The sequence below is a fragment of the Mustela lutreola genome, chromosome 7, assembly GCF_030435805.1.
Source record: "Mustela lutreola isolate mMusLut2 chromosome 7, mMusLut2.pri, whole genome shotgun sequence".
NCBI classification, from domain to species: domain Eukaryota; kingdom Metazoa; phylum Chordata; class Mammalia; order Carnivora; family Mustelidae; genus Mustela; species Mustela lutreola.
The window spans coordinates 128697319-128722368 of record NC_081296.1 but is presented as its reverse complement, the minus strand read 5'-3'; the positions used below and the strand labels follow the sequence as shown (position 1 = coordinate 128722368).

At 40.5% G+C, this 25050-nt stretch overlaps 1 protein-coding gene across 3 annotated transcripts in view; it reads left to right on the top strand.

The window, feature by feature from the left end:
* FLRT2 (fibronectin leucine rich transmembrane protein 2) overlaps positions 1–24752 on the top strand; it is a 100499-nt gene extending 75747 nt beyond the window's left edge. For all 3 annotated transcript variants that reach the window (XM_059182618.1, XM_059182616.1, XM_059182619.1), the window contains exon 2: positions 16219–24752. In XM_059182618.1, coding sequence (XP_059038601.1) covers positions 16641–18623 — 1983 coding nt within the window. In that variant the 5' untranslated portion in view covers positions 16219–16640 and the 3' untranslated portion in view covers positions 18624–24752. The remainder of the gene's footprint in view (positions 1–16218) is intronic.
* Positions 24753–25050: the final 298 nt, after the last annotated feature.

The following is a 25050-nucleotide window of genomic DNA, read 5'->3' as shown; positions in this document are numbered from 1 at the left end:
TTCTTAAAATTTTTATATTTATTTTACCCTGAAAGAGACAAAATCCCATGGGGGTATTTGTGGTTTTTTTAATAACTATGTTCAGTTGCTCCCTCCATGAAGGCAGGTCCCATTCTCCCCTGGAGAGCCTCGCCAGCAGGCCAGCCCTAGACGTTTGCAGGGCCCTGCTCCAGGGTTACAGAGAGGCCCACCACAGAGTTAATCTCTCAAAAATTGTAAATCTTATTAACAAATTGCTTAAAAACTGTGTACTATTCTTCTATGTGACTGATCTGCCTTTTAGAATGTCCTGGAAGGCCAGTCAGGTTTAACTTTAGAATTCTCAAACTGCACCATATTCTTTGTTTTGTTTTGTTTTTGTTTTTTTTTTAGATTTTATTTATTTATTTGACAGACAGAGATCACAAGTAGGCAGAGAGGCAGGCAGAGAGAGAGGAAGGGAGGCAAGGCTCTCTGCTGAGCAGAGAGCCTGAGGGGAAGGGTCCTGGGATCAGGACCTGAGCAGAAAGCAGAGGCTTTAACCCACTGAACCACGCAGGTGCCCCAACTCCACCACATTCTGCATGGAAAGGGACAATATAGACAGAACTGGTACCAAGCATCTTCTGTTCCCTCAGAGGTCCCATCCTGAGCCCCAAGGGGCCTTGTGTGTGCACCCACATGCACATGCACACACACACACGTATATACACACACATGTATACACACACACACCAGCTCTGTGCTTCCTGCACCAGAGAAACAGACCTAGCGGTGCTGTAACCTCAGGAAAACCGCCCCCGCTGAGAAGCCAGTCCAGGCCATGGGACAAGGTTTCCGCAACCTGGGTGCTCCAGAGCATAGCTGGAGGGGGCCATCCAGGCTTCACATGGTCCTGGTCTTTGGCCTGGGGCACATCTTGACCTGGTAGGAGGGTGCAAGTCACAGGTCTGATGGTGGAACTGTGGTCAGTCATGGTTAGAGGAACTCCCACGGATTTTGAGATTGTTCTCATTCTCTGACTTCCCTGAAGAGTGAGCAAGAGAGGGGAAAGAACGTTCTGGGGAAATACTAGGGTCAGGGCGTAGTGGCAGCCAAAGGAAGCTAATGGAGTTTGTCATTTCACCTGAGAATCTCTCCATTAAATCCTGACTCTAAGTCTTCAGGTTTTGGCCCCATAAGTCCCACAAAAGACCAACTCACCACTTGCAAACAAACAAACAAACAAACAAACTTGGGTCTAGAAGCATATGAGCTTTCAGGTGGAAGCAGACAATACCCAGGTTCCTGCCCCCCTTGAGTGGGGCCCACTGTCACCGCAAAGAGCGAAGCAGCAGTGCCCAACCCCTCAGGTGAGACAGAACAACCTTTCTGGAATGATGCAGCCCTGCCCAACCCTGGACAATACTGGCAAATATTTTTGCCACTAGGGCCACTAAAAGCTGTTTTTTTGTTTCTTGTTTTTTTTTTCTGTTTTGTTTTGTTTTGTTTTTTGTTTTTCTTCAAATTATTTAAGGTTGTTTTCCAAGCCTTCAGAGTGACAGGAAAAAATAAATAAATAAATAAATAAATAATTTAAAAGTCAGTGCTTTTCCTTACCACATAGAATAATTTATAGTAGGGACCAATTTACTTGCTAAGGAACAGCGGGTGGTCTGTACCTTTCTCAGTGAAAGGGACATTATGCTAATCAGGGTGGCTTTCTTAGGTACTCAGGATAGAAGGGGAGAGACCCTTCTAATTAATTATGTGGCTGTCTTTACCCAGCGTGGGTACCTCGCTTTGTCTTTAAAGTTCTTATTTAGTCAAAGCTATTTCTTTTATTTATTATTTATACTTCATCTCTTTCCAAGGAGAATTTGAGACAGCTGAAAAATGTCGGGGTTATTTATCCTGAAACAGGACATTAAAAGAAAAAATTGTGACCGAGGACAGAGCTTACTTTTTCTCTCCAAGCTCCTCAGTAACATTTTCTGTTCTACTTTATCCCTCCTCCCAAAACTTCTTTCAGCTCTTTGCTGTTATGGCTTTCCATCTTTACCTTCTCTCACCATACCCTCCGTGTTCTAGTCCCTTGAATCTTGGGCTTCCCATTGCCCTTAGAATAAAATCCAAATGGCTTGCCAGAGCCACGAGACTTTGTGTGACCAGGCCCATCAGTGGGCCTCTGTTCACTCCCTCCTCACAAATAAATGCCACCCACATTGGTTTTCTTGTTCCAGGAAGAGGTTAGGCTTTTCCTCCCTTGAACCTTTGCACCTGCTCTTACTACGCTCAGACGATGAGTTGACCTCTCCCCATGCACTGTCCTTCCTTGTCCCAGGTCTCTAATTCATTACAACTCTTCATTCTTTGGGAATCCCATTCTCCAAGATGTCATCCATGGCCACCATATCTAAACCCACATCTATCATCCACAGTGATATTCTCTGTCATCTTTCTTTATTTCCTTCATGACCTTGCTCAGGACTTTATTATTCTTGTCTCATGTGTTTTTGTTTGTTTGTTTTGTTTTTTCCCTTTTCTGTCTTACTTCCTAAACATGTCACTTTCCTGACTCTAAGGACTTTATCTTTCTCACCTTTGCATCACAAAGACCCCACCGTATACCAGACACAGTAAGTGGCCTCTCAACAATTGTTTGATGAATGAATGAGTGAGAAATACTAGCTCTAGGAAAAGGTCAGATACACGCATTATTAGAATGTCTGCCAAGAATGTTTCGATTTCTGGAGAAAGTAGCATTCTCAACCAAAGGAACTGGTTTATAATTATAAAATTTTAAGCATCAGGGACCTGGTGAGGAAAGGTTTTGGAGGAAACTACATCATGTTAAGTGGTTGCCCGTGCAATGTGTATTTTTCCTTGACCTATTTCTTGAATGTTTCTCTCAGAGAGCAGACTTGCCATTTAGATGTAATCCTTTAGAAGACAGACCTTGTTAGACCAGTCATGATACTGCCAAGGGTCTGGGGAGCCCATATTTTAGTCAAGCATGAGAATGTAGCTAATGAAGCAAAGAGTAATCTGCTCTTATTTCATACATGTATGCTACCTTCATCGATCTCAGTATTTCAATCTGCTTTATCATCCCAAACATCATGGTACTTTCTAATACTTGAGTTTTTAATTTTATTTAGAAGTGAAGATTGGAACTCTTTTCTGGACAACTATCAAGCAGCTGAGACAAAGATGGGAAAAAATGGTCTTGCATGGTGTGGTTGTGTGTGGGGGTGTGTAGTGGGGTGTGGGTTTGTGTTACTGAGACCACTTTCAGCTGCGATGCCTCCCTCTGGTGGCAGCTTTGTGTACATGGACATGGGTGGCATTGGGTCAGACTGTTGTTTGCTTTCTTAATAAAAAGAAAGAAAAAGTCATCATGTTCTAATGAGTGTGTGTATATATGTGTGTGTGTGTGTGTGTGTGTATTCGTCAGGGGTTGGGGGAAGCATTTTTTTTAAACAAAGAATTAAGTGATTGAAATTGATTGACAGCATATAATTAAGAAAATACAAACTTTCTGCATTGGGGATAAAGTTTGAAGCCTGCAGTGTTCATAAATGAAAGGAGTGCTCTGACTGTGTATAAACCTGTAACAGGATCCGCGCATACGTTTAAATTCTCCTTTGTTTGGGAAACATCAACATTTCGTTCAAATGAGAAAATCTGCTAGTGTAGGTTTTTCAAAGATAGATTTTAAAATCTGCTGTGTATTTTTAATATTTTGTTTTGAATGATTCTTTTTGTGCCGTGTGAAGTTTATATTGGACAATACTAATGGGGTTTAATTTTCAGTCTGGGAAATCACTTGATTTTATCTTATCCCATATCTGACCGTGCTGGGGGAGATACTGTCGAGAAAAGGAGAAGGTCAAGGATAAGAAATCATCATCTTTCTTTTGTTTCTTTTTCCCTTTCATGCCTCAAATCCAGAAATAGTCTCCTGAACATAGCCTGACACTTCAGCGTGACAGGTGTTCTGAAGACGAGGAGGCGCTCTGTAAAACCTGTTTATTCAGTTAGGATATTTTGTACCATTTGCATTCAGAGCCATCCCTATGATACCAAAATAGGCTCCTGCAATGAATTTTTCATTTTTTAAACTCAAAACCAGATAACTCACCTGCAAATACACACTATGTAATTTCATTTCATGTGCCTGATCAGTATCACTGCCTGAAATCTGTATTCTCCGTGTGAAGGAGACAACAAGATTTTCTGTTTCTTTATGCATATTACATATGTGGTGCAGTATTTTGGTGGGAAAATGGGTCATGTTTATATTTTTGGATTCAGTTTATTTTTTTTCACGAGCTTTCTTATAGCTCTCAAAGTTCCCGGCCTATTTTGTATGGATTCTAACTATGAGGAATGGTAAACTGCCGTGCAATTAAAGCACAGTTGAACTGTCACTCTGAAATTTGTGTAAATATTTATAAGCTATGGCATTATAGGAGAAGAAACACAACACTTGGATTTTTTTGTTGTTGTCGTTTTTGTTTTGGGTTTTTGTTGTTTTATTTTGTTTTGTTTTTGTTGTTGTTGTTGTTGTTGTTGTTGTTGTTAAAGAAACAGAGTTTCTGTAGTAGAGCATAAGGACTTACCTGAATTCGGGTCAGAACTTCATAGAACGGAAAGGGTATGTATCTAGGGTGATCAGATGTGCCTTCATCAAGCCAAGTTTGTAATAATGGGTCAGACTGACCCCATTTCAGTCAATAATAGCACAGAATTTGAAGTTATTTTGCAAAACAAGTGTAGTGCTGTAGCAATTACAATTTTCTAGTTGCATGTTTTATGTTTTATGCCCTTGCTTAGGTCATCTAGTTTCTTTGTATCTAAAAACTATTCATCCATCTCTCTATCTGTACACATAGGTTAGTGTTGCTCAAAACCTGTGAAGCCTTTTCCAAAATATTAGCTGGGTATGGTTCCTTATGGGACCTCAGATTGAAATGTCAAAGAGTTTTAACAGACTGCCTCTTCAAGCAAAGTAATCATCTGAAGGTTGTTTTTTGATTCATCATTTTTTTTCTATAAACACTTCTTGTATGTAGTGTCTGCTTTGTAGGCTCTGGGGAAACAATAGTGAGCAAAAGCAGTCCAAACTCTGCCCGTATAGAGTTTACAGGGAAGCAAGAAAGGGGTTACAAGCAAGACCCTGAAGCTTATACATGAGTTCAAATTCTGTCCCTTCCTGTCCCTTATCTGATGACTGGCTTTGGAGAAGCTACCTAACTTGGTACTCTTCCTCTCTGTGGAGGTAATAACCATATCAAATGCATTGCTTTGGGGCACCTGGGTGGCTCAGATGGTGAAGTGTCTGCGTTGGGCTCAGTCATGATCTCACGGTCCTGGGATTGAGCCCCGCATCTGGCTCCCTGCTCAGCGGGGAGTCTGCTTCCCGGATCCCTCTGCCTGCCTCTCTACCTACTTGAGATCTCTCTCCGTCAAGCAAATAAATGAAATCTTTAAAAAAATTTTATTGCTTTATTATGAATCAGTACATAGGTTCTTAAAAAGTATCTGAAACTGCAAAAGCTAAGTTAGAAATACTCTTAAGACACTGCAATGAATAAGTCAAGTGGGCATTTGGCTGTATAGGAGAGGAGCTAAGAGGACAGGCTAGGATGGAGATTGTCATTTATGATTCATTTGCATGTGCAGATGACAATTTAAACTTGGAGTTGGACGCCATGTCCTATAGAAAGAGGAGGAGAGAAGCACCTGGATCTGAGCTTACTAGACTCACACTGAATACCTGGGTAGAGGAGGGGAAGCCTGAAAAATTGCAGATAGGAGGCGCAGGAGGAAACCCAGCAGACTATGATGTCATAGCGATCGGAGAATAAGAACATTTCAGGAAAGACACACACAGCAGGTCTAAATGATGCTGTGAGATAAAGAAAGAGGCAGGCAAGAGCCCTTGGATGTACCAATCTGGGGCTGATTGTTGACGTCAGTGAGACATGCTGGTGTTAAAGTAGAGCCAGGAACCAGTGTGGAGAGGGGTGGTGGAGTTGGGTGGGAGGTGAGACAACAGAGATTCAATTTCTACCCATTCTTTTTAGAAGTTTGGCTACACGTCAAGAGAAAAATGGGGCAACAGCTGGAGGAAGCGTTATTTTTAAGTGCAAAATACTAAAGAATTTTTTTAAATTTTTAATTTATTTATTTTAGAGATAGAGTGCGAGCAGGGGAGGTGCAGAGAGAGAGGACAAGCAGACCCTGCGTTACGCACAGAGTTGCACACAGGGCTCGATCCCATGACCCTGAGATCATGACCTGAGCCAAAATCAAGAGTCGGGCACCCAACTGACAGAACCACCCAGTCGCCCCCAGAGAATGTTTAGAAATAGATCCAGTCTGAGACAGAGAGTTTGCATGCAGAGGGGAAGAGAACACGGAAAGATACATTCTAGAGAGGCCTGTAGGATAAGGCCCCACAGGAGAGATGGAGATAGAGTGGTCAGCTTTTAAGGAAAAGAAAGCAGGTGCAGACACAGATGGACTCAGATGTTTGGCAACGAGAAGACGTGGGACATCTGTCTGATGTCTTCTGCCTGTCTTCAGATTAAGGTGAGGTTGTCTACTGAAAGTGAGAGAAGTTAGTGATATAAGGAAAGTGAAGACTGACTCCATCTTTGAGAGAATGAGGGAGGAATTTTTCAGAGAAGTAGGACAGGGTTGCTAGGTGTGTGGGGGGGAGCCTCACTGTAGATGAGTGATCCCTTATTTAAAGTAGATCTCATGTGGGCTATTAGGTGACTTTATCTGGTGAGAATCTGAAACTCAGGCAGGCGCAGAAGAGACTGAGTTTGTGATTGAGTGGGTTTGTCTGCTTGATTCAAAATGCGGTGAAAGAATAGAGGGCAGAAGAATTTTTGAAATAAGAGGTTGTATACCCTAAACCAGTGAGATAGGAGGGAAATGTGGTGGGAAGAGCACCAAATTGTTCTTTTTCTTTTCTTTTGTTTTCTTCTCTCTCTCTCTCTGTCTCTCTTTTTAAAATCTTATCAGAAAAACTGACCTGGGATTCTATGGCTAGGATTTGCTACTGTTTGAACTTGAGTAAGTCAGGGATTTCTCCAAGGTTGTCTCATCATTTGCAAATTCGACATAATAATGACTTATTTCGCATGGCTCTGTGAGTATTGCACCATACTAGCAGTGGTTAGCTCTTAATAGGTATTTGACTATTTAGCTGAATTTGAACTCAAGTCGGAAATGCACCAGAGTCTAGGGGTGCAGAAAGTGATTATAGTCATTTGCTTATTTCTTCTGTTGAATTATTAAGGGCAGTGTGAACAGGAAGCTCCAATCTCTTGTCCTGTCCCAACATAGCTTTCCTTTTAAAAAAAGAGGGAGAAGAAGGGAAGAAAAGAAGATGACTTCTCATTCTCCCTCCCCCACTCTTGGTGAATGCTTGGGGGCATGACAGACTGGGGGACAGCATGGAAAGGGACACAAGTATTCAGAGTGAGCACTGCGTGTGTATTCTTAGGGCAGAAGACAGAAGAGATCTTTGACTTTTCTGGAGTCAAGTGTTCTTATGGGATTATTTAGAAACAGTACCCTACAAAAAGAAAAAAAAGAAAAAAAGATCTAGCAAGATCTTCCTTAAAATTATTGTCTGTTAGAATGCTGATCTCATTTTCTACAGATTTTCTTCCCTTGGAATTCAAGGACTTCTTGATACCTACGACATCTCATCCCAAGCTATTAGTATGCAGAAGGTGGCCATATGTTGGGCAATTGGTGACTGGCTTTACTGCTTCAACAGCTTTTGCCACAGTGGCCCCACATAAAGACCTTCCCAAGCTGTAGAATGTGGTGGCGGCCAACTTGGGGTTCTTTGAGATAAAGTGAAAAAGGAAGCTTTGCTGATCATTTTGGTAGCAGCCTATCAGTAGCCTCAAGTCCTTCAGACTCCTCCCGTCCTTGGCACCTTGATGCTGGCCACCAGCTGAACTGCAGCTTAGTTTCCCACTCCTGCTGAGTCCTGGAGTCACAGGGAAGAACAGACAATGGGCTCCCTGGGATAATTACCCTTTATTTATGCATCAGTCCATCTTGGCAGTTTTACTCACTTCAGATGCCAGGCTACTGATAGTTTTGTATATTTAATCAATAGGGAGAGGCTTTTGTTTTTATAGGAAAGTGCATGTTGGTTTTAATACCATCATAACTAACGCCATTCATAAAATCATGCCAGTAGCTAGTATTTTCTTAGGGAAAATTTATAATACCAGCCTCTGTTCATTCTGTCAATATGGCTTCAAGCAAACTACTTCATCTCTGTAGACTTCATTTGAGGTTGATATGCCTATCTCCTAAGGGTTGTTGTGGGATTACAAGAAATGAAAGATATTAAAATGCTTTTTAGAATTATAAAGAGCTTCATGCACAGAGTTATTTGATCTGATGTGAATAGATACTCAAACATGGAGCCTGTGCCATAGATATCTTTCTAGTAACCGGGTCTATGCCTGGCAGGGGGTGGGTACTCCCCACGGGTTGGCTAGGCTGTACGTGGTGCTGGTCTCACCACATGGGTCTTGTTTTCCATTCCAGACAGCACATATCAAGAAATGGAGGCATCAGCACTGCTAAGATTCTGAAGCAAAGGAAAGAAATGGGACATTTACATAGGAAAGGAGAAGATCTGATTGACTCAGTACATGTCTCCACATATTTGCAGTGTTGATGGGTGGGAAGCTATATGTGTATATCTCCAAAGAAAAGAACTATGATCGGTAAACAAAAGAGGAAAGTAAAATTTGATGGATTCAAAAGAACCAACTCTCTACTAAATTCAGGACAAAAGCTCCCTGAGCAGGAGGCTTTTTGCTATTGCTGCTGGTTTTTTAAAGCTAAAAATGGGAATGGCCAACACATAATGAGCGGATGTTTTCCACATGTTCGATTATACTTGAAATGATTTGCAGCCTAACAACTGTGAGAAAAGTATACTACCAATTTCTCCATTTGACAAATCAGTTAACAAGGGAGGGGAAGTGATTCGCCCAGGTTAACACCACCGGCAAGTCAGAAAACTGTCTGGGTACCTGTCGCCAGAGCCCAGCACAGTTTATTGAGTGCCAACTTGGTATTCTTCATTACTTCACATGTGTGACCTCTAGTCTTCCCAAGGATTTTGTGAGCATGCCTTATTATCCCCTCTTGAGATAAACAAAGAGAGGGAGGTTAAGTCAAGTGCCTATTGTCATGCTTTGGAGGAGTCGCTGAGCTGAGGTCAAAACCAAACTCTAACTTACCCCAAACCCTTTGCTTTTGCCAGGCCACCACCTCTACTGCTCCACCTCTCACAAGTCAATTTGATCCAGAAAAAGAGAAAAACTGGTTGTCTCCATGCCCTTATAGTGGGTATTTGGGCAGTCAAACTCTAAGGTGGTTCATCATGAGATCCCTCTGGAGAATATAAACAAAAGGCACATGCACAGCCTTCTTTGAAGACCTATCAAACCAAACATTTGTAGGATTTACCTAGAAAACTCCTTTTTTCACCATCTTTCCCTAGGGGTTTTGATGACCCTTGGGGTTGGAGAATCTCTGAATCTGATGCTGAGGCAAAGTCCTCTCAAAGAGAAGAGCCTCGGAAACCAGCTGTTTTCCTTGCTTGAACCGTGAGGTTCTCTGTATACATTTGTTTGAGCAAATGAATGAATGTATAATTGAGCGAATATCTTCTTTGGAAATGGATTGAAAAATGGATAGATATGGGCTCTAGGGGTCCATCCTTTATGAACTGTATACTTGTTTCTTTTTTTTAGTCCTCTTGGTCCTATCTCAGTAGAATTCTTCTCTATTAGTGTCTGTTCACCCCCAAGTTTAAACATCATGAAGCCCCAGGCTTGCATCCAGATATGAAGATTTTGGTGGAACCGAGAATTGGTCAGTGGGAGCTCTGTAGCGGATGAAGAACAGCCAGAGACAGTAACGCATGTGTCCTCAAAGTTTGTGCACTTGAGTTTTTAACATTGGTTGCTTGTTCCAAACTTATTATTTGAACCAACTGCATTGGAAGCCATGTGGGAACAACTCTTCAAATGTGTTAGAGAATTTTATACTTGCCAGGAGAATAGCTTTTTTTTTTTTTTTTTTTTTTTGGTCCAATTTTTTGGTTTTCAATTCTAGACTGACTGGAGCCAGGGAATTGTCAACTATTTATATAAAGTGTTTCCTTTCCTTCCTTTCCTCTTTTCCTCCTTCTCTCCCTCTTCCCTTCTTTTCTTCAGCAAATAAAAATGTTCATCTAATGAGAAACTTCAAGGGGCTTGGTTAAGTGTCAGTGAATGAGATGGAAAAATGGCTTCAAGTTAGGGGAGGCTATTGTTATATTTTCCCCCAAATTCCTCTGCTAATCCCCACATCTTGGCCCGCTAACTATAGAACTCTCCTGACTGTTGTAAGAACAGTATTTATAACCTATCTTCCGGAATGTGGAAATGTGCACAAGATCTATAAATTGTTTTAGTGTTTCCAGATTGTAACAGAGACACTTGTAGTATAGTCGGGGCTATGGATTCTGCACCTGTGTGTCTGATTTTAAGCACAAAGTGTCCAACTCCAGAAGTGCTAAGTCCCAGGTACCCAGGGAAACTTTTGTAGAGAATCCCTCTTTGGGTTAGCTTTCTCATTCATAGCCTTTCATGCACTGGGCTGTCTTGTCACAATCCAGCCAATGCTGAGACCATTAAGATTTTATTGGGTTTGTCCTGGTGTCATTATATTATGTAATCAGCAGTGCTTATTGACAATTCTTATTTTCTGTACTATGATTTTTATAGTCTGAGTTTATTAAGCGCTCCTGGAATACAGGCTCCTGGAATTAATTAAAAAAAAAAAAATCTTCTTATGCAGCACTGGGAGGGAAACACTTTGCTGAAAGCTTTTACGTGATTTATACGCTTTGAGTCTCAGTTCCTATGAAAAGAGTTAAATTAGAGTAAAGTAGCCCAGAAAAACTGCTGCCATTACGGTCAGCTTTAACAGAATGGCAGGGCCAGGTTCTTGGGAGTCTCCAAAGAGCGTTTGTTCCATGTTGATTTATACTCAACCTTTGGAAACTGTGTTTTCTATTTTCAGTGAAAATTCCTGTTTTTCCTTAGCACCTTCCATTAAACCATTCTTCACAATCTCTAGTTCTCCTGGAAAGGAAGCATATTCAGTGCAATATTCAAACAAATAGAAAAGGAGAAACAGAACCAACCAAACAAAAAACAAGTTTTGCCCTTGATATTTGAAACTCATCTTGTAAGCAAAATCTTTTATTCCCAATATTTAGAGACTTATAAATGGAAATGGCCAGTGAACTTGAAACATAGGTTTATTTATTATCTTCTGGAAGTAGGACTCCTCAAGTGAGAAGCAGGCAGAGTTGGGAGAACGTGCTGTCCAAGTTTTATTTCTTCTTTTGGCTGGACTGGCTTTCACCTTTTGATCCCTGTTACAACCAGCTTGGGTCCATGTGCAGAACTTCTGGAATCTCTTCCCTTGCTTGCAACTTTCTAGCCTTCAGACCAGCACATAAACAATCTCTGTCCTGCAACATTTTTCCTGATACCCCAGGGACTAGGTTAGAGCTCTTTATGCAGTACCGTAATCCTCTGATACCCTAAGAGTGGGATACTTTACATAGTACCGTAATTCCCTGTTTATTAATTTCTCTACCCTCACTAACTTTAGTCAAGCACGTGAAGCCAAAACCCACGTTAGCTCCGCCTCAGTCTGTATTCTCGTTCTAGTGCCCAAGAAATATTGGTTGAATAAATGAATGAAAAGCATGTTACATTTTCATTTTTTTTTTTTTTTTGGTGTCCATGACAAGAAGCATTTTTAGCCTCTGTTTATTAGAAATCTATGCTCAATTTCTTCTATAAAATTAGAATAATAATGCTAATCTTCTAAGGCACTTTTAAGATGCTGTGGGTCAGTGGTTCGTAACTGGGAATGATTTGTCACCCCAGGGGACATATGCTATGACAGTGTGACTGGAAACATTTTTGGATGTTCATGGCAGCCCCACACAGAATTATCCAGCCCAGAATGTCAATAGTGCTGAGGTTGAGAAATTCTGGAGTATATGGAAAGGCATAGAACTTAGCAGGTTCAAGGTGATTTTATTTTGCAGTACATGTTGGAGTTTACCTCTTTGGACAACATAAATAATCATAATTAGGGAGAGAATAATGGTTTCTATTTATTATGTTCTTGCCTGTGTCAGACATCATGAAAGCTTTCTGCAAATACTATCCCATTTAATTCTCTCAAGAATACTACGAGTTGTCTTTCTCTGCTTGACTTATTTCGCTGTGAAGTGTGTAAACCTGGTGATTCACAGACCTGGGGATAAAAATATATGTATATAAAAAATATATGTTTATAAAAAATAAAAAATTAAAAAAAAAAAAAAAAAAAAAAAAAAAAAAAAAAAGAATACTACGAGTTAGGAGCTATTTATTATCCTAATCTTCCAGGTGAGGGAAGGAAGGTGTCAAAGGTCAAGATCCTGAGGCTACTCCTTGTCAGGAGTGGGACTAGAACTGGGGGCCTTGCTTTTGACCATTCTACTATAAGGCTTTCTTTTTTCCTTTTTTTTTTTCTCCTTTTCTTTTTCTTTCTTTCTTTCTTTCTTTTTTTTTTTCTTAAATTAACATATAATGTATTATTTGCTTCAGAGGTACAGGTCTATGAAGCATCAGTCTTACACAATTCACAGCACTCACCATGGTACATACCCTCCCCACTGTCCATACCCCCCCCCATCTCTATCCCCCACCCCCAGCAACCGTCAGTTTGTTCCTGTCTCTTACACTTTGTCTCCCTCTGGATCCCATCTTTCTTTTAAGAATAGAGTCTCCAGCTTAAGGTCTGAAAGCATTTCTGCTCTCAGTATTACATAGGAATTAACCTGAAAATATAGAGGAAATTTTAGACTACTTCAGTGGAAAAAAAAAAAAAAAAAGGTCATTATTGCCTAGATGTTTGTAATTTTACACTTGCATTAATTTGAATGCAAAGTGTAAAGAATGCAAAGATACAGTATATTGACAGACAAATATAGGCTGTCATTGATGCAAGGATTACAACACGTCTGCTATTTGCTGTAATTTTGTGGGATTCTCAAGAAATTCAAAGAAAACCCCGAGAGTTTGTTTTCATTCAGAACTGAAGTTGTCATAGCTGATCAACCTATTGTGATCGTGATGGGACTTTTCTTCTGTTAAGGTGGATAAACCCTGACAGTTTGCCCGAAGTAATCCTATTAGAGGATTTCTTCAGGACCACATCCTCCTCTTACATAATTACAAAAGAAGCACTCCTAAGTAGAGTCTGTCAGCAAGAGAGCAAGGCCTGGGGCAAACGGTGAGGGGGTGTGGCTTTTCCCCTTCCGTACAGAAGACGAGGTGCAGACAAATGGAAAATGTATAATTTGGGAACATGATAGTTTCCAGGTCCAAAACCCAAGTACTTTGTTAGCTCCCAGTGATTATTGCTTTGTGGTTGTTACCTGATGACCTTTCTAAGTAAATTCGATCATCCTCAAGTACTAGTTCCTTGTTTCCAGGGCCCTAAAACTTGGCTATAAACATAGTTAAGAACCATCCATTCTTTTTACTTAGGAACTTAGAACTCTGGAGCAGCTGTTTTTCTCTCTTCGGAGATTCTATTTATTCTGTGCTGGCATTCCATGTCGAAGATTCCTGTGGAATACTCAGAACTGGGTTAGGTTCTGTTCTGTGGTTCTATGGGTCTCACTTTCCTACCTCCTGTGAGGAGTAAATGTGAATGGCACCAAACAAATGTTTGTTCTTAAATAAATCCTGCTATATCAAGCGGGCTTCCCTGATTACAAAAAAAACTTTTTAAGCTTCTACTGGGCATTAGTGCTTGTCACTCAGACATACATTTTCAAGGGTATGTTGAGGCCAAGTGTGTGGTATGTCATTGCACTACTCCTTCTACAAGATGTCATTTATGGAGAAGATACAATTTGAGACTATCTCCTGGGGACCCAAGTGATCAATATGCCTTATGCTTTTACTCCTCCTTAAGAGTTATTTGACATGCTCTTGCATTTGTTTTATATTTAATAAAGTAAAACGTTTGAATGAATAAATAAGATGTTACTGTGTTTAGGGGAATGCCTCTCAGATGTTAAGGTGCACATCTTGGGTTTTTGCTAATATGCAGATTCTGCTTTTCCAACAACTTCCCAGCTTGAGTTCACATTCCTGGACCAGGATCACCTTCGAGTAGCATGCTATTGGGGAACACCGAGATGGTTTTAAAATTTGAAATCTGAGCTAAGGATGACATCAGGGTGATGACATTAAACTCGTTTTTCCTGTACTATCCCATTTGTATTATAAATTATTCTTTAAGCAGACAGGGAGATTTTTGCTGGAGTGGGGGCATGGCTCCTGTCTAGTGGGAAACGTATATTTTTAAGTCTTAACAAATTAAATTATGTTTGGTTTTTACAGGCAGTATCATAGCTCAGGCAGTTTTTGCCTGGACAAGCATTCCTTATCCCACCCCTTTCCCTTTAAAAGCTTTTGAATAGTAAGACATGCATTTTGCTGTTTCAGGTCACCAGAGGCATTTTTTTTTTTAAGGTGTTCACAATTTTTTTTTTTTAAGTAGTGGAACAAATTTACAATATCCTTGACACTTAAACAGTATTTACAGTGTTTTTTTTTTCTTTTTTAAATTATGTTTCTAAAGATAACAAAGGGAACAATTTCAAGTAGTTCCTCTGTGCTTCTCGATATAAGTTGTTTTGAGTTTCTGTCTGTTGGTGAGAATTAAGAAACTCATAGCTTGCCATGTCCTGTCATGTTAGCTTATTTTGTAAGGAAATCAAATCTGGCACCTTCCAATTAACTGCTTTACCTCTCTGATCTAAAAACAGACAAAACACACAGAGCAGGAAGGCATCATTACTATCTGTGGATTGCCTTTACTTCCCCAACTGGGTGTGCTAGCATTTCAAAGTCTGCTGAAGGTCCTTCTTGAAAAGTGGAAAAAAAGCCCTCACAGATGAGAGGAAGGTGGTAGAAGTGAAAAATAGCTTATTCCCAGTCATGAGTTTGGCAGCTCTCAAGGAGATTGGAAGGGTGTATCTCATCTGTATGTGGCATCTGTACGTGGAGGTCCCGAAAGGGGGAATAAATAGAAACGTTATCATGGACTGGAGCCTAGTCGTTCTCCTTGGTAACTCAAGCGTAAACTATTTTGGAAAAGGGCGAAGATGAAAAGAGGCAAAAAGTGGGGAAGAAAAGAGAAATCTTCCCTTTGCCTTCATGCATGCTTCTGTGCGTTACTTTTATCCCTCTCCCTCACAGTGTCAGATCGAAAGGACACATCTTTTTATTTTATTTTATTTTTTAAATTTGTTTCAGAGGTAGAATTTAGTGCTCCATCAACTGCATATCACACCCAGTGCTCTTTCCTTTACGTGCCCTCCTTAATCCCCATCGTCCAGTTACTCCGTCACCCTACCCACCTCCCGTCCTGTAACCCTGTTTGTTTCCTAGACTTCAGCATTTCTCATGTTTTGCCTCCCTCTCAATTTTCCTCCTGTTTCATTTTCCTTCCCTTCCCCAGTGTTCATCTATTTTATTTCTTAAATTCTACATATGAGTGATCATGTGGTATTTTACTTTCTCTGACTTGATTTCATTTAGCATCAGATCAAAAGGACACATCTTTTTAAAGGACTTCATCAGTCCCTATCTTGCCTTTGTTTATTTATAACTAGAAAGGGTTTCATGCGTTTGCCCTCAAATTGTATTAATTACTCAGTCACTTGTGCTGTCCTGAAATAAGATGTGACCAATTGGATTTGTAGGTATCATCAAGATTGATTCAGTGGTGGGGCGCCTGGGTGGCTCTTGGGTTAAAGATTGACTCAGTGGATTCAACAGTGAGCCTTGCTCTTTTCTATTTGGCTATGCAAATAGATATGTAAGAGAAGGTACTGATGGGGATGTAAATTTCACAGGATGACCCCTGAGTGTGAGAGGCAACATTGAATCATGTTCCTTTCTTGAATACCTTTTCAACCAAATTATTGTTACTTAAAACATCACTTTAAGCCAGCTCCTGCCTCTCTGGTCACTTGGTCCCAGCTCTTGAAGGGCAAAGAATCAGATTAGCCCTTCATCCATTAGGACCTTAGCTGACTTTTTTCTCTTTGCTTTCCTACAACAGATTGCGGATTGAGCTTAACCAAGAAGTTCAGAGTCTGATCAACGCTGACCTGATCTACAATACGAGAAGGGAGTTTCAGTTCTGCCTGCCCAGCTGGGCCCCTGGTGACCGCTGAAAACTTGGCTTCATTCATTGCCTGTGTGGAAAATTCTCCCTATTGATTTTTTTCTTTTTTCTTTCTTTCTTTTTTTTTTTTTTTTTTCACATGGAGGACAATAACAAAGAAGACAATACAGGCTGATAAGACCAGAGACCATAGAATTCTTTTACCACAGGCCTTCAAGACTTTTCCTCTACTTGGAGTTCTGGACTTTAACAGAACCCTGTCCAATCATTTTGGTTTTGCTATATATATATATTTTTTTTTTTTCTTCTCTTTTTAGTTTCCCTACCACCTTGTATTTTGTTTCTGTACTTCAGAAATGGGCCTACAGACCACACAGTGGCCCAACCATGGGGCTTTTTTCCTGAAATCTTGGCTTCTTATCTCCTTGGGGCTCTACTCACAAGTGTCAGAAATCTTGGCGTGCCCTAGCGTGTGCCGCTGCGATAGGAACTTTGTCTACTGTAATGAGCGAAGCTTGACCTCAGTGCCTCTTGGGATCCCGGAGGGCGTAACCGTACTCTACCTCCACAACAACCAAATTAATAATGCTGGATTTCCTGCAGAACTGCACAACGTCCGTTCCGTGCACACGGTCTACCTTTATGGCAACCAACTGGATGAATTCCCCATGAACCTTCCCAAGAACGTCAGAGTTCTCCATTTGCAGGAAAACAACATTCAGACCATTTCACGGGCTGCTCTGGCCCAGCTCTTGAAGCTCGAGGAGCTTCACTTGGATGACAACTCGATATCCACAGTGGGGGTGGAGGACGGGGCCTTCCGGGAGGCTATTAGCCTCAAACTGTTGTTTCTATCCAAGAATCACCTGAGCAGTGTGCCTGTGGGGCTTCCCGTGGATTTGCAAGAGCTGAGAGTGGATGAAAATCGAATCGCTGTCATATCAGACATGGCCTTTCAGAACCTCACGAGTTTGGAGCGTCTGATCGTGGACGGCAACCTCCTGACCAACAAGGGCATCGCCGAGGGCACTTTCAGCCACCTCACCAAGCTCAAGGAATTTTCCATCGTGCGGAATTCCCTCTCCCACCCCCCTCCCGATCTCCCAGGTACACATCTGATCAAGCTCTACCTGCAGGACAACCAGATCAACCACATCCCTCTGACCGCCTTCTCAAACCTGCGCAAGCTGGAACGGCTGGATATATCCAACAACCAGCTGCGCGTGTTGACTCAAGGGGTCTTTGATAATCTCTCCAACCTGAAGCAACTCACTGCTCGGAATAACCCCTGGTTTTGCGACTGCAGCATTAAATGGGTCACGGAATGGCTCAGATACATCCCTTCATCTCTCAACGTGCGAGGTTTCATGTGCCAGGGGCCCGAGCAAGTCCGGGGGATGGCCGTCAGGGAGCTGAATATGAATCTTTTATCGTGCCCCACCACGACCCCTGGGCTGCCCGTCTTCACCCCGGCCCCAAGTACAGCCTCTCCAACGACTCAGCCCCCCACCCTCTCTGCCCCAACCCCCAGCAGAAGCGATACCCCCCTGACTCCCACCACCTCCCGACTGCCCACCATTCCTGACTGGGACGGCAGGGAAAGAGCGACCCCGCCAATTTCTGAACGGATCCAGCTCTCTATCCATTTTGTGAACGACACGTCCATTCAAGTCAGCTGGCTCTCTCTCTTCACGGTGATGGCATACAAACTCACGTGGGTGAAAATGGGCCACAGTTTGGTGGGCGGCATCGTCCAGGAACGCATCGTCAGCGGGGAGAAGCAGCACTTGAGCCTGGTGAACCTGGAGCCCAGATCCACCTACCGGATTTGTTTGGTGCCCCTGGATGCTTTTAACTACCGAGCTGTGGAGGATACCATTTGTTCTGAGGCCACCACCCACGCCTCCTATTTGAACAACGGCAGCAACACTGCTTCCAGCCACGAGCAGACGACTTCCCACAGCATGGGCTCCCCTTTTCTGCTGGCCGGCCTGATCGGGGGGGCAGTGATATTCGTGCTCGTGGTCTTGCTCAGTGTGTTTTGCTGGCACATGCACAAAAAGGGGCGCTACACGTCCCAGAAGTGGAAGTACAACCGAGGCCGGCGGAAAGATGACTATTGCGAGGCCGGCACCAAGAAGGACAACTCCATCCTGGAGATGACCGAAACCAGCTTTCAGATCGTCTCCTTAAATAACGATCAGCTCCTTAAAGGAGATTTCAGACTGCAGCCCATTTACACCCCGAACGGGGGCATTAATTACACAGACTGCCACATCCCCAACAACATGCGATACTGCAACAGCAGCGTTCCAGATCTGGAGCACTGCCACACGTGACAGCCCGAGCCCCGGAGCTAGGAAGGCGGACGGTGAGACTCTCGAGAACACACACGTGTGTGCGCCTAGAGACACGCGAATTACATTTGATAAATGTTACTCAGATGCATTTGTGCATTTGAATACTCTGTAATTTATACGGTGTACTATATAATGGGATTTAAAAAAAAAAGTGCTATCTTTTCTATTTCAAGTTAATTACAAACAGTTTTGTAACCCTTTGCTTTTTAAATCTTAAAAAAAAAAAAATAGTCGCTGAAGTACTGTACAGGGTTGTACAAGGAGAACCCAACGCCAAGGCAAAAGACGGAGTGATTCTTCCTCATGAGGCACATTAACCATTTTTGCTGTGGAAGCTGTCAGAGTAAATTCCTTTCTCACGGTCGGTCGGTGGTTAGATGAAAGGGCAGATTAGAAGAGCTCGTCAGGGTAGGCTAAGTGATGTGGGTGAAACAAGAAATGGCCCAGATACCTTCATGCTAGTTCTGCCCTTCCTAGTCTGGAAGAGAAGTTAAAAATCTTGAAATAGAAGAAAGGAGGTAGTTATCCTGAGTTGACCCAAAGCAGGAAATAGAGAAAAGCATCATGAGGAAGCCCGTTCCTGTAAGATAAGTTAACCCAACCCGTCAGAACCCAGCAAATGACATTTTGGAAAAGAACTTCAAACTCGGGTGTTGGCTTTCTGACCGGGAGCTTAAAAATCACTCCTCATGCTTCCTTGACCCTATATGATAACAGAGTTAGAGACTTGAGTCTGATTTCAGTCATCTGCAGGGACAGGTAGGATGTTCCAGCAAGAAAACTCCCTTTAAAAGTGTTACTATTCAAATTATATGTCAGGTTGAATCACATTCAACAGAGATATATTCTAGAATACTTTTTTAGAAGAGGCTAATAAAATAATGGGAAGAATTATATTGAATGGAATTATTTTTGATAATGAGAATTATTTGGGTAGATTCACTGCAGCTATGTCAACATGATATTTAGACCAACAAGAGGTTAGCATTTGGAATATACTGAACTTGTTATTTAAAAACTATTGATACCATTTAGACAAAAACAAGTGATGAGCGGTTCTGCTATACTTTATCAAATGACTGTGTTAACACGTATCATGTTGAAATAGCTTGAATTAATACCTTTATCCCCTTGCAAATTTGTCTTCCAATCACCTCACATATATTTTCGTAATTAGCTATTTATGCTACCTTTTTTGATTTTTTTCCCACTCTGCTTAAAATTTGAAAGAAAATTTTAGATGACAGTTTTGGTTGCACAAAATATCCATATATACTTAAACACTTTAAAATGTATACTAATTTTCAGTGTTTATAATTCTATGGGGACACATCAAAGCTGGATGATTTTTAAAATTTTTTTTTAAAGCAATCCCGAGTTTCCCCCCTGAACTGACTTTGACCCTGTTCCAGTTTTGAAATTTCATTTATTCCTTTTCAGTCTTGGATGTCCCTCTTCTTTGGGAATCATGGAGGGATGATCAATCTTTTATTAACAGGATAACATGAAAAATGAACAAGTCAGGGAGTGTGCGCTTGTTCCCCTAATCTTGGCAGAGTAGGGCATACAGCAGAGGACACAGGGAAGGGAGGGATGTCTGTGTTTAATTCTAGATATTTTGGAAGCAATGCCCATCTTCACAAAGTATGTATAACTTACTCCTTTTAGATGTAGAAGGGCTATCGATTGCATACATTATCTAAAACACACACACCCTTGGAAAATTCCTTATAAAATCAAATTTCATCCTGTGTTGCATATTTCCTTTACCGCTGGCCATTTTTTAGGGACCTATGAAGTTAATGTCACAATCATTTTCGCTTTCTCTCTCTCTCTCTCACTTTTAACAAAATAGAACTGTGATGTGTCTTCTTTGTAAGAGTTTAGGTATAAAATGCTATGCAAGTTTTTCTTTATAGTAAGAGCTTTATTTTCTTTAATAATGTACCCCCAACTTCTATGTTTTAATCTCCCTTGTCCCTCAGAATAAGCAGAAAATATAACCGAAGTTATAATGTTGTAGAAGCAAGAATCAAAACTGCAGTCAGTTGAGCTGAAATTAGCTACGAATTAATTTGAATTAATTCTAAAGTGGCTTAGGTTTCCCTTTTAAAATTTTGGCTGTTGCTATTTTAAACCTAATTCCACACGGCAAAGGGACAAGACAGTCTGTGAAGGTGATCCGTGTAAACGGTAAGCCATGTAAGGTTCAGGACAATGACATGGGGTTTTGTGTACTTACCTGGATAATTCCCTTCCACTGTCCTCTTCTCCTTGGCTGTGTAGATAAAACTATGTGTTCAAATGATGGTACTTGGACTTTTGAGGGTTTTTTTCTCTCTTATCCACAAAATAATCATTTTCATTTATTTCTATTGTGTGTCTAACCCGAGCTGCTGAGACATTTTTGCTTTGGGCCAAGAAGACCAATGTTGGAGAGGTTTCTATGACGTCTTATGGGATTCATAAAATTATTTGGGGCTTAACTGGTACAATGAAGACCTAGTCACTTGAAGTGGTTCCTTGGCTAGAAGATGTTCCTGAAGAGATAGAATGTAGTTATAGGCTTCCCTTTGCTCTTGCACACAATACGGCAGAGACTGCTAAAATTTATATCAATGTGTCATTTGTCATGGCATACCTGGGGCTCTCGCTTATACCAGGATAGAAAGCACATCACTGTATTTGTAATGTCTTATGTGTCTTAGGAAAACTGCTGAATAACCAACCAGAGGTGTTGGATTAGGATTTGACTAGCATTTATGGTCACAGGAATGTGTTCTACTCTGTATTTGAGCTTCTTTTGCTGTCATTGTTTTGTATTTTGAGATTAGTCAAGAGTCACAGTTAAAGGTGCAGGCCCAGTCCGTGAACAAAGCCATACACAAGGAACTGGCTTGTAAAGAGCTTGCCGCTGTTTGACCAAACAAGATGATCAGATAATACACAGCCACTTTCAGAGCTAGGGGACTGTCACCGTGCAGAGGAAATTCTAAAAGGAAAAGATATACCCATGATCACACAGATATTGCGGATCGTTATTCATACCCAGGGTTATCATTAATACCTATTTGTTTGGGGAGACGTGCTTGAATGGAGAGAGGCTCTGGGCTTCCCACAAAACTCTCAAATGCATTAACAGTCTTTGCAATGCACAACCACGGGCAGAGACAAAAAGTGTTTCCCTGTGTAAGAAGTGGAAAACATTCCATCCCATGAGAAATAATGCAATTTCTAATTATCTGGATGCTTGTTGAAAATATATTAGATATGTTCCCTGAGGTAAAAACAAAAACAAAAACAAAAAACCTGTAATGTGACTAGTCTGGCAAAATTATTAATGAAGTAGCTAATTCTAAGTTCCCATTTCCTATGAGTGCAGATCATGATGTCTTAGTCATTTCACAAGATCACAACTTCCTTCCCCTTTGTGGAAAACCTGCTCTGCATGAGGCCAGCAGGACACTCAGTCCAAACACAATTTACACGGAACAGTTGCTGCACTAGTCTGGGGAACCTCAGCTGGAGAGCTCAGTGCAACTTTTGACCATGAAGTGGTTCATTTCCATTGCGTTCTTTGTGTATAGCGTTTTTCTTGAACCTACAACAAGAAGACATTACTTTAGAACATGAGAAGAATGGTTTTGCCCATGATTTTCCTGCTTCATGGGAAAGCAAAGCAGTTTCTTTGTGCCCCAAAGGGAAAGAGATACAAACAAAACACTCTCCTAATTCTTAATCATAGTCAAAACTGGCCTGATTTTTGTTTGTTTGTTTGTTTGTTGTTTTTGTTTTTGTTTTTTTTTCAGTCAAAATACTAATGAAGAAAGCTGTAGCTTATATCCTTCTCCGATTTCTTCAGCAGGGTCAAAAGACAATTACTGGCAACTGGGATGTTTGTCACAGATTGTGGGGAGAAAGATTTGTACATGTATGATACTGTAGTTGTAAGAAATGGATCAGAGTCTTGTGCTATGGTTTTCATTTCTCTTTTTCTAGCGGCACATTCACCGAAGAGCACAAAGCAAGGCCATTGCAACAGACATTTTTAAACGAGTATGAAACACACATGTGCGTGTGCACACACACACACAAAAATGCACACCCCGAGGCATTTATAAAGATATCCATAGGATGTAAGATTTATAACCTTTTTGAGGTAAGGTGAAGCTGTCGCCACTGTCTGTTCCTCCTAGGACCAGTATATATTCACTGAAAGTTAATTCCAGTGATTTGTTATTATTTGAACCATACGTTGATTTGCTTCCGGTTTACGTTTAGTGTGTTCTCAGTGACAAGGGACTGCAAGGGGCTGGAAGATTCTGCATTACACACCCTCTGAGACCTACCATGTCACACATTTTGTTAACTATCAACTTCACTCCACACTATACAGTACCTTGTTGATATATTCAGTAAAGGCTTATTTTAAAAGAAAACCACATTGTGTTTATCTGAGTAAGTTCATTGGGGTTCTACCAATACTTGCATTCTTAATGTTAAAAAGAAATATGGGATGCTTCCTGATGATGCAGGAGGATGGCAGGGATGAAGAAGGTAGTAGGATCTTTCCCTTTCTCCTACCTTAAAGAAGTGTTTTTTAAGGCCATGTGAGCCTTTTTGTGTGAGGGATTTCTATGACATCTTCATGTTCTTTTCTACTTCCCAACTAGATTGTGTGTTTCTATGAATATCTTTTTAGTATACACACATACATCAAACATATTGTTTTGTATTTGTAAAATCCATGTTGTTTAGGGTAGAGATAAATACCAATGTAGTTATCCAATCAGAATAATCTTTTTTTTTTTTTCCTATTTCAACACATAAGCTATTGGTCTTAAATGTCAATTTTCTTTGACATATTTTCATGGTACATTTCTACTTCAGATCTGTTTACAGCTCATGTACACATACTTCTAATGAGCACTCATGAAAATGTATCTATTCATATGCTCCACTTCAACTCAGATTAATCTCAAAGTTTGCCAGAGCCCTTTCTCTTAACTCTTCTTGACCATTTCACTAATAATGTATTTGACAGAGATTAAATCAGGAAATAAAATCACGACACTTCAGTTAACTAGTGTTAATTATTTGTAGACTCTGTTGGAAAATTAAGTATGAAAGACAATGGTAACAGATGATTCACATTCCATTTGGGAGATTTTATGTCAAGTAATGTTCAGGCAACTCCTAGTTACTTTTACCAAGAATTACAGACCTTACTCTGTGAAAATCAGACCCTTAGTCAAGGAATACAATTCATACCAAAAGAAAAAAAAAAAAGTTATTAAGATCCTTCTATTTTGTTCCAGGAACCTGGGTGAGTATAGAGTTTTCAGAGAGGAATAAAATGTAGTCTTTGGCACATCAATCATATCTTCCACTTCCCTGTGCTCCTAAAGAAATCTGTCCATCCAAAGTGTTCACTCCTTATCTACTTTTACAGAGTACTATGTTAGATCCTTCTGGGGATTTGGAGAAAAATATGACTCTGCTGCTAAGGAGCTCATAGATCATGCAATAAGCTCATATACTAACACTTTCCAGATTTTCAGAGACTGCATTCTCTCCAACTCACCACAGTGTCTAGGGTGACAAAAGAAATACATGTACTTCTTGGTAAATTTGATGATGCATTAGTTGTATATATTAGATGATCTTGGTATTTAATAGATGACACAAAGTGATAGTGAATTGATAAAATTAGAATTGAATTTGAATTAACTTTTCAAACATATACTACATGATTGAACATTTAGGAATTGTGTTTGGTAATTAGACATGCAACCTTAAATTTCCTTTGGGCACCTGAATATAAACTAATCTAAAACAAGAATAATGGCACCTTATAATCGTTGATCACCTATGTAAGACCATATATAGAATGCTTTGATACATGTGGTCACATTTTGTCTTTATCCATGTAAGATACGTTATCATCATTATTCAGATTGTAAAGCTCAGTTTCCCAAGAAGTATAGTGATTGGTCCATGATCACAAAACCTGTAAAATGACAAGAGAAAGAATTAACCTAAACGTGACTCTTAGGCTCTTAATTATTTCCTGTCTCTTAATAAATTGACTAGCTTTAAGACTGACAAGGCTTCAAGGCAACTTCTTTGTCAATGGTTAAAATTTGTGATGATGGAAATATCACAACTTCACTCAGTAGATGATATTAACTATTGTTCATGACAAATCAAGGGAACATTATTAAAACCTAAAAAAATCCGTCTTTTAAATCCATTGGTTACATATCCCTGCTTTTTTTTTTTTTTTAATAGAAATGCTATGCTTGTTATTATTGGGTGACTGCACATTTATCTGATTTGAAAGCTTCAGATGGAATCAAGATATGCCTAAACCCACAGGGTGAGCTGAAAGAACTATTAAAAGGAC